Source organism: Oculina patagonica, chromosome 12, assembly GCF_052425735.1.
Source record: "Oculina patagonica isolate OP01 chromosome 12, crgOcupat, whole genome shotgun sequence".
Lineage (NCBI taxonomy): Eukaryota > Metazoa > Cnidaria > Anthozoa > Scleractinia > Oculinidae > Oculina > Oculina patagonica.
Genome location: NC_135769.1, coordinates 5,954,517 through 5,968,827, shown reverse-complemented (window position 1 = coordinate 5,968,827; position 14,311 = coordinate 5,954,517). Strand labels below are relative to the sequence as shown.

At 35.4% G+C, this 14,311-nt stretch overlaps 1 protein-coding gene and 1 long non-coding RNA gene across 7 annotated transcripts in view; one reads left to right on the top strand and one right to left on the bottom strand.

Moving 5' to 3' along the window:
* Positions 1-14,311, bottom strand: part of LOC144631742 (uncharacterized) — a 41,150-nt gene that overhangs the window by 20,987 nt on the left and 5,852 nt on the right. Inside the window, exons 1-2 of one of the 6 annotated variants that reach the window (XM_078490283.1) lie at positions 304-463; positions 20-75 (exon numbers count right to left, since the gene is read on the bottom strand). The exons of 2 other annotated variants lie outside the window; for them this stretch is intronic. In XM_078490283.1, the coding sequence (XP_078346409.1) occupies positions 20-40 (21 nt within the window). In that variant the 5' untranslated portion in view covers positions 41-75; positions 304-463. Of the gene's footprint in view, positions 1-19; positions 76-303; positions 464-13,232; positions 13,389-14,073; positions 14,199-14,311 lie in introns of those variants that run through there. 3 more of the 6 variants (XM_078490287.1, XM_078490284.1, XM_078490288.1) reach the window with 3 other exon arrangements.
* On the top strand, positions 2,943-9,233 carry LOC144631905 (uncharacterized). The gene is made up of 2 exons (XR_013566814.1): positions 2,943-4,177; positions 7,825-9,233. It is a non-coding gene; the product is annotated as an uncharacterized LOC144631905 (long non-coding RNA).

Sequence of the window (14,311 nt, the reverse complement as noted above, 5' to 3'; positions counted from 1 at the left end):
CATGGCCTTTCTTACTTACGTCTAGACAACTGGGATCCATGGCTCTTTAGCTCACTTTCCAAAATGGTCCCACACCTGAAAATGTCAACCACTGTGTTACACACGAGGGCGAACATTATGCGGCATGAATTTCGCGGGCACAATTTTCTCCGTGGGAGCTAATGCAAGACAAACGCTTCGCCGTGTTCTTGTCAAAACAAACACGCATGCATGTCAAATCTAATACACTCATAATTCTTCATGATCCTTAACCACAACTGCACTGCAAAATGCAAATTTACGAACGTCGAAGATGACAGTTACCTTATAAATTGAACCAGCCAAAGGTTTCTGTACTGCAACGCTTGGAATTTTTCAGGAAGGACCTTTACTGTATGGTAATGCAAAGTCACAGTTTTTATGCCTAGCCCCTTTGTTTATCATCACAAACTGAGTTGTATCAAGTCAGCTACGTCGTTTTAGCGCGTTTTAGCGAGGGCTATAAAAAGGGTTTTCCCCGACTGCCATCTTTTTATTGGAGGACAAAACAAATTTTGCTGCAACTCGAAATGTAATTGGCTGCCTAGGACATCCGGAATGTACCTGAGTAAGGCCTTACCAAAGACCGGATGTTACTGTCAATCAAGCTAGTGCGGTACCGCCTACCAGAATACAAATCGGTATTGACCCATCACCCCGTTCAAGCAAGACAGGTAGTCGATAACAATCCTTGTAGACCGAAGATTTTCTTTGATGTTACAACTTTTGTACTTACAAACTGATCGGGAATGAAAGTGCATTCGATATTACTGATATTGCTTAATTTGCTTGAAGTTTTTTCAGGTGACCGGCACGAGTTGCAAATTTTTTCGTTAAGTAGCGCGCTAGATATTAAATTTATTTTATGCATTCTCTATTCGATCAATTATGTTTTCTTTCTCTGTATTTTTGACTTCTATATGCAGGGTGCCGTCGCTCCAGAAATAAACACAATTACAAATCGCCGAAGCATGCAGGCCTAATGATGTTGTGGTCACGTAACTGCCTCGTGTTGCTAGGTTTCGGATCAACAGACGAAGCACCAAAACAGAGCGGAATTTCATGTGATTAAAAAATTCTAATGAGGAAAATAAAAGATATCCTAAACAGAAAATTATACGTACGTCGTTGCCTCAATAAAAGCGGCAACTTTAATCAGCTCAGTGTTAAAAACAATGTCAATTTTATCATTACTTTTTTAAGCTGTATATTTTTTAAGCTGTTTTTATGTCACGCAACAGTGAATTTAACTTTGCCATAAAATAGAATTTGTCGTCGTGTAGTATGTTATGCAGGAACAGAAATATTATTTTACTTTTATTACTTTACCACAAATATTGCTCTCTGGCATAAAATATCGTGATAATTGATAAATTAAAAAAGCCCAGTCATCATGACTTATACATATATCATGGCTCGAATCTTTCCGATTTTAAAGTAGATGTCTCCAGATTCGATCATTTTTTTTTCCGACAGCAAATATTATTCGCGCGTCGCGACGATCATGTTTACGAACGCTTAGAACATCCTGTTTTCGCCGTTTTTAGGCACGTACACACAGCACCTGCTACAGGCGGCTGCAAACCGCAACAAATCGACCCCGTATCAACCGGCAGGGCATGAAATAAATAGCAAAATTGACCGTCGCTTTCTTTCCGTACGTGCCCCGGTTACATAATTATTTTAGTCACAGACGAATTTCTGGAACGAAGAAAACATCACGTAATCTGCTGCTTCAAGTTTTTGACAAATAAATTTGTAAAAAATCTTGTTGAAAACCAAGGAAATTTTAAAATAAGATTTAGCTTTTTTTTTTACGAATGCAAAGTATAGATAACGTGTCAGTTGGATTTTTGTTTCGATTTAAAGGCTGTTTGTTTCGAGACATTTTGGTGTATTTTTGTAGTTAAACTGAATGCAAAGTATAGATAACGTGTCAGTTGGATTTTTGTTTCGATTTAAAGGCTGTTTGTTTCGAGACATTTTGGTGTATTTTTGTAGTTAAACTGAACATACATGGAACGAGTTTCGAATTCATTTATATATTTCTAGACCAAACTATACCGGAATCATGAATAAGCATTTATCTGTTGCTTCATCGTGGCGTAATGCCCAATTTTTTTTACAACGTTTAATGGACTATATATCAAACGAAGAATCATTTTAGAAGCTCAATTTTAGCTTCATGAGGCAGGCGAATACAAACTGGAGTTCGCTATGAAGAAATGCTTTAAAAAAGCACGCACTCATGAGAAGAAGAAAAATTAATTTCAGTTTCTTCTTGTGCTTTTCTTGACTGACTCACTTTAAGCTACTGGCATTCTTTGCTAAAAGTTACTCAGTGTTGCTAAAACTATATCCTGGACAGTCTGCTTGCTTCCGAATTATGATAACCTCAGCTTGTTAGAGCTTTGGATGTGAGAGCTTTTACTGTTTGAAGCTTGTTGCATATATTTGAAGTGTTAATAAATGTTAAAAGCTTTAGAAATATAAAGCCATGATTTGAAGACTAAAAGGGCGTTGGTTTCAGTTCAGTGTAATCTTCGTTGCAGTGCAGGAAACAGAATTGAATTTTACACTACGTCATGTCTGCAAAGAAAAGTGTTTACATCAAAAAAGATGTTGGAAGGAGTTGGACGTTGAAATTTTTAATAGGAATGTATTTACTATTGTATATATCTGGAACAAAACTATACAGAAATTAAACGAACTGTCACTAATGGCGCACTTGAAAAATTCAGCCCCAATTTTTCAAGTTTTTCATTTGTATTCTGTCCCAATCATAGTATTCCTTGCTCCTTTAATACCACTTTAATTTTATTTTTTCTTAGTAAACTTTTATTTTGAGGTTTCTCTCAATTGAAAGTAAGTTTTTTACGCAAAAGAATCTTCAATATACCATGACATAGCCTCCTTAATAATTCGATACTTGTTTTAAAAGTCGGCAGACTACCAGCCTGCGACAGTACGTAAGATGGCTTTCTGTACGTGACTGAAGACAAGGAAGTAATTCTAATTTATCACATGTTTTCTAGTTTCTAACTGTTTCTGGAACAAAATTAGCAACATGCTTATCACTCAGGAATGTTTTCACTTTTAAGCTCTGAGCCAATGGAAAACACAATTAACTTAAGAAATGTTGTATTAAGATATTGACTCTGTCAATTCTTTTTTTTTTATTAAGTGCATTTTTGCCTTTATAAATTTAACCAGGCTGAGAATAATTTTAGCCACACACTAAGCAAGATGTAATGCGAGCAATGTTTTTAATTTGTTCCTTTAATTCCTGGAAAAGAAGAACAAAAATTGTTCTAAACATGGTGACTTGTTTAACTGTCGCATGCTATAAACTCTTTTTTTTTTGGTTGGAAATGAGGTTATAGGAAAAATTACCAATAAGCCCATCAATACTGCTTAAATATTTCAATATATCAAGCCATATTATTTCCCCAACAATTGATTAAAGCTTGGCAGAATGTCGACTTTGTAGTGATTGAGCACTTCCGAAATATTTTTGTTCCTTATTTAGGCCATATTAGGAAAATAGCTATACCGGTAGTTTTCGACAAGACGTGATATGGAATTTATCCCATGACTTACACGGTGTCAGAGGCGGGATATTGTACATTTCTAGCATTTGCAATATATATAATTATTTTACCCTGTACCTAAAAAACTTATTATCAACTTGCTGACCCAGTGTTCAGTTAAATATCACACATTTTAAACTTTTTCCATCCTTGAAAATGACTTGTCAACAAACAAATCACATGAAGTAGTCTAACAGTATTAAGTATTTTTAATATAATGAGCTTTATTACTTTCCCATAAAAATGAGTGATATAAGTTTGGCAAAACGACGGCGCAATGGTTAAGTTCTTCATGAGCTATATTAGGAATATCGCTCGGTCAGACGTGATATTAATTTTATCCCATGTCTTACACGGTGTCAGAGGTCGGAAATCGGCTTATACGTGTCTTTTATAGCATTATGTAATAAGTATTTGCCAGCATTGTGCTGAGTTTATGTCTCAGCTACATTATTCAGTTTGTGGTTTGGAACATGGACGAACTACTTAATATTCAGTGCCTGAACATTCTTACATGAACCAACAACTTCATTTGAAGGAAATGAGCACCTATATGTGGTATCTTACAAGTACGTAGCTAGATTAAGTGTAGCTTTTCCTACTGATTATTGTGTTGAATGAGAACTTTAGCGTTGAGACAACTTGACAACCGACTTCTATTACAAGGAGGTTTATCAAATTCTACTAAGTAATACGTGTCAAATACATTTGGCTATAAATGAGCTGAGAAACTAGGCTACTTAATTTACAAGATTGCTTCAGAAATTGCATGTTTCATACCCCAGTTTTACAAATTTTAAGTTCCTGATACGTCAGTTAAGACTCTTGTAGTAATTTCGACTCTCAATCGAAACTAAATTTCAGGTTTGATTAGCTATCTTGTTTATCTGACAAATATGTTTTTCTTAGTATTTTTACCATTGAAATTGTCTTGTAATGCTTTTATTCTTAGTATTGCAATTGCATGTTTCAAAATTTTTAGCCTATAATTGACAGGATCAAATCCGCTCTGCTGCATTTAATAATTTTATAATCGTGGATGTTAAGTATCTTTCAAGCTCTTTCAGTATAATGAATGTGTGTTCAAAATCAACTAAAGTTTTTAATGGGATTAGGTAAGGATTTTCTAAGTAATTTTAATCTGAGTGCTATGTAAAAAATTTACAAACTAACTGAGGATACTTCACAGGTATTGTCCTTATAAAACTAGAAGGGTTCTTAGGAAATACGAGATTACCTTATAATTGGTAAAAAATTGATAAAATTGGCCTATAAATGTGAAATAGAATAACGCAACAAACACCAAGTTGCAATAAATAAAGCTATAAACAAGCTACAAACAGCAAAGCCACAAATAAACCTATATATCGTGAATATAGAACAAAAAAGCATTACGACCAACTGGCATACCATTAATTTTCAGTAATCTTTAACCCTGAGAAGCATGTTATTATAAGGATAATCCTTGAGAATTCTTAAGAAAAAAGAATTTTAATTTAGCGTAACCCCCTTTCAACTCAAAGATTTTTGATGATAGATCAGTTAAGCTTTTGCTCCAGTTCTGTAGACACTTTTATTTGTGGTTATATAATGCAGGGTAGTAAAAAAATATATAATTTTAACCCCTTTCAACTTTAACCTTTTTGGTGATTGGTCTTTTTGTTTTTATTCTGTGTACACTTGTGTTTCTGGTTATTCTTTGGAGGGACAGTAGGGATCTTCGTTTTTTCCAATTTCGGCAGTAGAGGCTTGAGTTTGCTGTTGTTTTTATCTTTTAGTTTATTTAGATTGAGTTTATGGTTAAACTTTGTAAAGGAGAATATCTTTTAACACGAATAAATAATTTTTCCTTTACTATAGACATTTAAATTTATGGCTCGTACCTCAGTTCCGAAAGGAATTTTTGAAAATAAAGTGATCAAACAAATTTACCGCTTGCCAGCAATAACCTTTTTTTTCTTTCATCTTAAGACAGAGTTTTCTACTTGTCATTTTTTCCCTGGCAGTATCTAAGAATAGTTACAAAGCCATTTCCGATTGACATATCTGATGATATAACAAGGCTATAAAGGTCATACCACAAAGGAAATCAGATTGAAATTTATTAATATCCCATAAGAATGGTGAAATATGAAGGCTTTATTGCAGTGTTCGCCACATCTACCTAAAAAACTGGTTTCTTGGATACGACCAATGATCTGAAATTCAGTAATTCGAATAAGAGTGCTTGTGCACCAAGACCCTAACGTAACTTGAGCCAGTAGGTGCAATGAGCTTTGAAGTCCTTCTATTAACAAGATCGAAGCAATAGGTAACAAACTCTATAGAAAGATGCTAGTTAATGATGGAGAGAAACTAAGTTGCCATTTTCAATAAGTGGGAACTTGTAAAATCGAGCAACTGTTCGTTTTAAAAAACGAAGAAGACTGTTTAAAATTCATCCTTAAGTTTTGCTGTCACCTGAGGCACTGTTTTCAATTCCGCGTATGCCCAATTGATCATGAGCATTTTTTTGCGTAAAGAAATTTAACTTTTGTCCAAAAAAAACAGAAAAGTTACCATGGCCTTCTGTTGAACGATTGTATAGGAATTGCTAGAGTGAAGTATACTAAGTGAATGATAACGTTTTTAAACCAACTTCGTCTAACTCCAGTATTTGCTTTAATCGACTTTGTAATAGAGAACATGTTAATTTCCAATTACCCAAGTAATGAAGCTGTTGCACAATGTGCAATTTAGCCGCCAGATACATGTCGAAATGCACGAACATGAAAGTTTTGCATGGAAAAATCCTGAAAGTAAACAGCGAGATATTTTAAAATCCAATTAAGTAAGTAATTGAGATCGAATGCTTTACTGCTAGACCTGCTAAGCAGTAGACATCCACTGAATATGGAGATTCCATTTCGCAAATGTGCAAACCTTTAATTTATTAAACGATCTATGTTCAAAATAAGACTGACTCTTTTTTTCTATCTTTGCCTTCAAATTTCATCAATAAAGGATTGGAATAGACCTTTTAACGACGTTTTGATATTCGCCACAATTATTCAAATGACGTCGCTTAAAATTACGACAACAACCATTTTATTATGAAGTCAACAATTGCAAAACTGTGCAAATAACACCGACTCTGGGCCTAGATTACTTTGAAACATGTTTTCAAAATACACGAAAATTGAAGCATAACGAATGTGATCAAAGAAAAACAATGAAGTAAAGAAAAGGCAACTTGAAATTCCTGTTGACTCTTTTTGTCTGCACCAGAGAAAATATGTTATAATAACATTATTTTGGGTATTACTACTTGGTGGCATCTATTTCTATTATGAAAGTCGCTGTGTCTTGCACTGATTCCTTGCAACATGTGAAAGATTATTTACAAGTAAATTAGCCAAATTCGAAAATTGAACTGAGAAAGAAATTTCATTAGACATGCATGGTCTCTGTAGCAGTGTCGGTGTATTTGTTTCGAGCGGCCGCCAACATCACTGGTCGAAATTGCGTCAGTTTTCCAACTTGTATTCAGAAGATCGAATATGTTATCAAAATTTAATGCCAGCGACCGATCTTTGTATTTCTATAAGTAAGACATTTACGTTTAATCATCATATTAACTTCTTGAAAAAGGAAACATTAACTTAATAAGCTTCGCGAATCAACACTTTATTCTGCAGTATGCAGCTGGGTCATTTCAGCAAACAGTAGTTAGGTTATAACTGCTAAATGAATTTATACTTATCGTAAATTTAAGAATTTTGATAAAGATGAAAATGATTTTTTCTAACAAAATGCTATAAACGTTAGGTATTTTACTTCACATCAGATGTATACTTCAGTTATAATTCCTCAATTAGGCCCAGGCAATGGGTGCAGATTGAGTGGATCAACATCAAATAAATTATATGATGAACAAAATATTAAAAAGACGTTATCGCAACATTCTGTTGTTTCTGGCTTGTTAGATGCAGTTTTAAGAGGTGGAAGAACTACTTTGTCTACTCTTGAGAAATTGGACTGTAAAAAGGATCTGTTTAGTAGTCAACGAAGGTTGCCTGACTGGCATCTCAGACAACAATTCGCACTGTCTAGTACATCTTCGGTGCTGTCAAACCCTAACCAAAGGCAAATGTATATTTTTGAGGAGAAACAAATTGTAGAATTATAAAAAAATTATAATCCCTAGACACTAGTTAATGCCTTGTTTTGGTTGCAGATTCATCGACATCAACATGCAATGGATTTCAGAGTGAAGATGTGGCCTAAGGGGTGTGGTGATAGAAGAAGAACTACATGCCTCGATGGCATCTGAGTACTTGCCTAGACAATTTCCACAGCAAGCTGCTTGTGACACTGTCAGATTGGAAGGACTCATTTAATACATCTTCCTTGAAGTTGTAAAACGCCGAATATTCCATGATTTGAGGTGTTTATGTTACAAACTACAGACTATATTTGTTTTCTGATTCTCCATTCATCGGTATACTGACAGGCACGAGTATTATCGAAGGAACAACTTGAAAAAACTCATTTCTTCACAGAAATACATTTGCTGGAAACAACTTAAATGGGAAAAAAACAGTTTGCAACTAACAATAGTTTGGCTTTCAAGGAAAGGACAGCATCAAGTCAAAAATACCATCAATCTGTGGTTCAACATAGCTATATTGTGCACTGTGTGTACTTGCAAAAAATCAATTCGATTAAGCAGATGCTCTGCTCACTAAACGTTTTAAACTTTTTTCATTTAAAACAAGTTTCTTTGTCTTCCTTCTTCAGTTCTATTCTTTATTCTTCTTCCATAGAGCCTTTAAACATAAATTTAACAACTCTGTAATCGCAGTGCTGAATCCCTATATGAAAACAGTTGTGTTAACCCACCGACACTGGATTGTTGAGGATTGCAAAGTAACTAGTGTTCGGTTTCCTCTGTGTAACTACAAAAATTTAATGTTCAACTTCAGAATACTGAAAATTTTCTCAGCTGATATGACAACAACCTGAATTTAACTTAACTGATTCCCGTAAACAAATGTTGAAAGCAAGTTTCTAAGTCCCTTAATTGCAAATACTCGAAATGAATTTTATAAATTGAAGTGACAAGAAGATGACAAATCGTAGATGCTTCAAAAATCTCCAGCTCTGAAATAGGAAAAATGATATTTAAACAATATAAATGCACCACTTAATACATAGAGAAAAGTATAGGTAGTCAACAATCACTTGTACAATTTTATTAGTGCTACTTGAAAAGCTCAACTTAAAAATACTATCAAGATTTCAAGCTCAGTGTTAAAAATAACAACTTGATTTCATCTGGATTGCGGGATTTTAGTGAACAAATTTCCAAACCGAAAATAATCGAAATGGTCTCTAAATTAAAATAACAAGGTGTTCAAGAAAATCCAAATCGTACATACTTAGGAAATAACCAGTACGAAAAGACTACAAATGATCAATGTGATACACCGCAACGAAGACATCTGAAGAGAACTACGCGCTGTCACTTGTCAATGTTTTACTTGTGCAAGTACAACCTTTTAAAAGCCCAAAATGGAAATACTTATGAGTTGCAAGCTGTTTAAAATGAAAACGTATTTTCATGTGGTCTAATTCCCTTATAAATTTTTAAAACGAAGTTTACATGTCCCTTAATTGACTGAAGGAAATGTTATCCAAGAATTGCTAGATTCAATATCATTGCTGCTTCACAAAGCACCAAACAAAGCTTAAAAACACAAAAGTTACCTTGATAATGTGAATGCACAACGAAAATATATTGAGAAAGGCAACTTTAAATATTTTTCTTCTAACAAAATCTCTCATTCCACTCTTAGAAAATAAAGGGCTACTTTAATAAGTAGAATTATGAGTCATGTATGTTTGTTCGCTTGATATATTTGCTCAGTCTGATCTGCCAAAAATTGGTAGAAAAACCTTAAAGCTGCGACAAAATGGATGAAGATATATTCGAAATAAAAAGGACTGGTTTTGTTCCTTCTACGACCATGATGTAGTCCTTTGCATTTTAGCTCAATAACATGTGCGCAACCAAAGGTGTCCTTTAGTGTAGGTTGGCTTAGGGAGTGGCGAAGGCAAAGGCGAAGGAAGAAGGGCTAGATGTCTTGGTTTCCACAAAAACTTTGAGCTAAAACATTAATAATTCCAATACTTCTTTCAGAAACAAATAGCCTCGATTGATAGAATTTATATTAAACTAAAAGCCAGAAAACTTATTCACAAAGTTGTTTGTTGTTAAACATGAAACAATCACAGTTCTAGTTTTGTCTACATTAAGTAATACCGAAGCAGAAGCTATGTATTTTCATAATTTGAATTCACAGATTTTAGTCTCATTTGTTGCCGACCATCAAAAAAGCAACGGAGAAATGATAAAGACTGGTTTGCTTTAACCAGCAAGAGTTAATTTAACTGTAGTGAGATTGAAAATCGTTCCATTGCATGTTCACCCTCGAGAAGTGTTACCTTAGGTGCAAGATTGAATGCTTTTAGTAGATCACATGGTTCCTAAAAACAAATAAACAAGTCAAGAATACTTACCTTATCTTCTTCTAACGCCTTTGAACGAGAATTAAACAACTTTGCGTTTAATTTGTCTATGGCTTGGGCCATGAATACAATAATAACATGAATGCAACTTGAACACGACTGAAGAGAACCCGTTGTATAGCCATTGTTGTCTCCAAAAACCACAACTTCAAAATACTCCAAAGTGTTCCTGCTTTAAAATACCAAACTTCCTTTTCTTCTGAGCTATATTGGGACTTAAGAGTTAACTAAGTTTTCCATTAATAGATGTGGTTTTACTGGATAAATGTCAGTGAAACTTCGTTCAAAATCCATGGGCTAAGGCATCGTTCATGAATCATGACAAGCAAATGGGACTCGTTCGTAGACCATAAATATGTAGCTATATATCTACTTATGTACATTTATTAAGAGAGAGCATCGATTTAATCTGTCCCTGCCAGATGAAAGCCTTAACTGTTGACAAAACCGATTGAAGAAAGCTTGGCCGACTCAGCATGGCGTGAGTTAGGCAGGATAGGAACACAATTCCAAGTTCACTTTGTAAGTTGTTAGTCAGGCACTTACAATTCAGCTCAGGATAAAAGGGAATTTCACAATACCAATGGAAAGTACAAGTTTCCCACTACTAAATTATACTAGTAGTTCTGTCAAACACTAAAAGGAATAGTCTTTGTTTTGTTTACAACGAATGGCTGCGAAGCATTTCAGTGAGTCTTAATGATCTTGCTTGACGTTTCCAAACATCTTCTGCTAAAGCCTCAGCTTCAAAATACTCCAAAGTGTTCTAGCTGTTAAAAATCAACTTTCATTTCTTCTCAGCTAATTGTGACTTAACAGTTAATTTAGGTTTCAATTAATAGACGTGGTTTTACTGAATAAATGATAGTGAAGCTTCGTTCAAAATTCATGGACTGAGGCATTGTTCACTGATGAATCACCAACTCTTTAACAAGACAAATCGGGCTCGTTTCTAGACCATAAATCTATTTATTTATGTCATTTCACTTTGAGAAAAAAATCTTTAATCTTTCCCTGCCAAATGAAAGCCTTAACTGTTGACAAGACCGATTGAAGAAAGCTTGGCCGGGTTAGCTATGTTCACCCAAAACAATTGGAGTCGTCACAAACTGGTGTAACAAAACATTGGGCTTTCTAACTCACTCAAGTTTACATGATGAAATTGGGCAAAATATCCCTGTTAACCGGCAGTCCACATTATGGGACAAGTCTGAAAAGATTTGGCTTTCCATACATATGTGTTTTTTAGACAAAGTATATGAAGGTCGTGGATTACATAGAAGAATGACTTCTAATATGTTGCCTGAATTTCTCTTTGGTTAGGCAGAATGAAGCATTTTGTTCATGAATTACCAGCTCTGAATCAAGACAAATCGCGCTTGCTCGTAGTCCATAAATCTCTCTTTTCATGTTAATTTACTTTGAGAAGCAAATGATTTAATCTTTCGCTGCCAAATGAAAGCCTTAACTGTTGACAAGACTGATTCAAGAAAGCTTGGCTGGCTTATACATATATTCACCCAAACAATTGGAGCCAACACAAACCAGTATAACAATACATCACTCAACTTTACGTAACGAAATTGGGCAAACTGACCTTGTTAACCAGTCTAAATTACGTGGTTCGTCTGAAGAGATTTGACTTTCCATAGGTACGCGTTTTTTTAGATGAAATACGTTAGGACCGTGGATTAAATCGACGAATGACTCCCAATATGTTGCCTGCATTTCTCGTCAGGTAGGCAGGAAAGGAGCATAATTCTAATCTTACTTTGTTTATTATATATCTTCACGCTGAAACTCTACTGAAAATTCAGACACTAATAATTCAGGATAAAAGGAAATTTCACAATACTAGTAGAAAGTAGTTTCCCCACTACAAATACTAGTAGCTCGTTTAGTTACTAAAAGTAGTAGCCTTTGTTTTGTTTACAATGGTCGAGAGCAAGCCTTTCAGTGCCATGATCTGTTGCTTGATGTTTCGCAAAATTTTCCACATCTGATCATGCAAACAACGCTTGGATTCCTCGATAATGAAACGATGTTGTCCATGATCCGAAATATTTGGAAAATCCAGCCGGGTTCTTAACGTAAGCCACAAGATAAGTCAGCTCTTCTATGCAACGAGACGGCGGTCAACCAGTGTACTTTAGCCCAAGGCGTGCTCTTGAATCGATCCACATATACAATGTATCAAAAGACATTGTTCTGCAAATATATTTTTTTGCATCCTCGAGAATATTAACGGTTTAGTAAAACCTTATGCTTATCCATCAACTTGGTAAATACATTACCATTTTCTTCGTAGTAGCATTTAACTACTGGGAATACATGTATCATGACCTTGAGTTGGGCAACATTGAGAATTTTTCTGCATGTTTCGCGGTTTAGCACGGCCTTATCTCTGCAGTTTTTGAAGTGCAATATATTCCAAAGGCATAAAACTCGTACTTGAAACTACTATCACAATCAAGAACAATATCCAGAAAACTAAACGTTACCGCCTGAAATGGAATTTGGAAATGTATTTTCTTCCTCACAAAAGGGTACTGTAAACTCGCCATAAATCACCAAGGGCTGGCTATAACTTGATATTCCCTATAGCCGCTGCATCCACCGTATCTACAAAACACTCGTTTAAGCAGCAATATTTAAAACCTACGAGTTAGTGCTTGTTTTCGTAGTTTGCACAGCTGGGGTTAAGTATGTCAGTTATAATTACAAACTTGAAGCTCAGTTATAGCAGTTAGCGTAGAATCGTAATGAAAGCTCAAGCCCGCGCACCTATCAACTTTGTCCACAAAATTTGTCGTTGGCAAACTTATTTAGATCCTACGGCCGATACCACTATGTTTTTAGACAATTTAAAATAGTAGAAATAAACTGATCGAGCTAACTCGATGTGTTGTTGAGGAACGCTGCAGGAAAGCTGCATTGTCTTGATCTGGGAACCGTAAGGCCATGTATAAATGCATCGAAAAGTGTTTTACCGTTGCCGCGTTTCTTGCTGCGTGCGTGTATCTCGACCGAACTCGCTTCTGTGTGAAGACTTACCTCTGCTTTTACCATTTGGAAGATAGCTCTGTTCTTTCCAGAGAATCGAAATACGTTCTATTCAACTGCTAAAATCCTCTCGTTTTTGCAAGATCTCTGCAAGCTGCGTGTTTTGCAACATACTGTTGTATACCGACTGCTGTCTGGGTCCAGTTGTGACGCGTCCTATCCCATAATTCTTGCGGCACTTTGTCAACATGTGAATAACATTGGGTCGCTGGTTTGGGCGTTCTGATGAACCAGCGGTTTATAAAACAAAAGAAACTTTCCAAGAAAACTTTGTCGAAGTGCTTTCGGTTTTTGCCTTTTTTCGTGCCATTTCGAAGGTTCTAATTGTGTCTCCAACGATCAAAACAAATGAAACGAAAGTGCGGATTATCACAGAAATGTTTCAGGGCAGTTACAGAAAACTTAAACATTTGCTGAAACGCGGCTTGAAAGGGTGTTTACTTGTTAAAAAATATTTAACAAACAAGATCGACCGATTATTTGGAACAAAAAGCAATGTTCGTAAAATAATACGGTTTTTTTTTACTTTCGACCAGCTGCTTTGCAAGTAATTATTCCCTTTGCGCTAAGAGTTCCGTTTCTCATATCTTATCTTTTTACTCAATTTTGTTGTTCACCTATGTGCTGGAATTAGATACTGTTTTACTGAAGACCAATATCTTAACTTACAACATTTTGAACGGCAAAGTTTTTGTTTTCGCGAGCGCAAAGTTAAACCGGCCAGTGCTACCCATGAATGAGTCTAAAGTTCATTTGGTTACGCCAGGGAAACTTTTTGACTGTTAACTTTTTCCATGTGCCTGGGTAAAAAAACACCATTGATTTCACCAACCTTTTATGCTCCCAGCCTTGACATAAACCCTGGCTCGCCATACTTTTCGGTGTAGAAAACACCGCTTTCCCGCGCTTTGTCAGACAGTATGAACTTGGCAGTTAAGATCTGAGGTTTACTACGATTTTTCATTCGTTTGCTAATTTGAAAGTGAATAACACAATGACGAAAGTGGTGACCCTTGACACTGTTTCAGCACAGAATCTGATATAGAAGCTCACTGCAGCGAAGCGAAGTC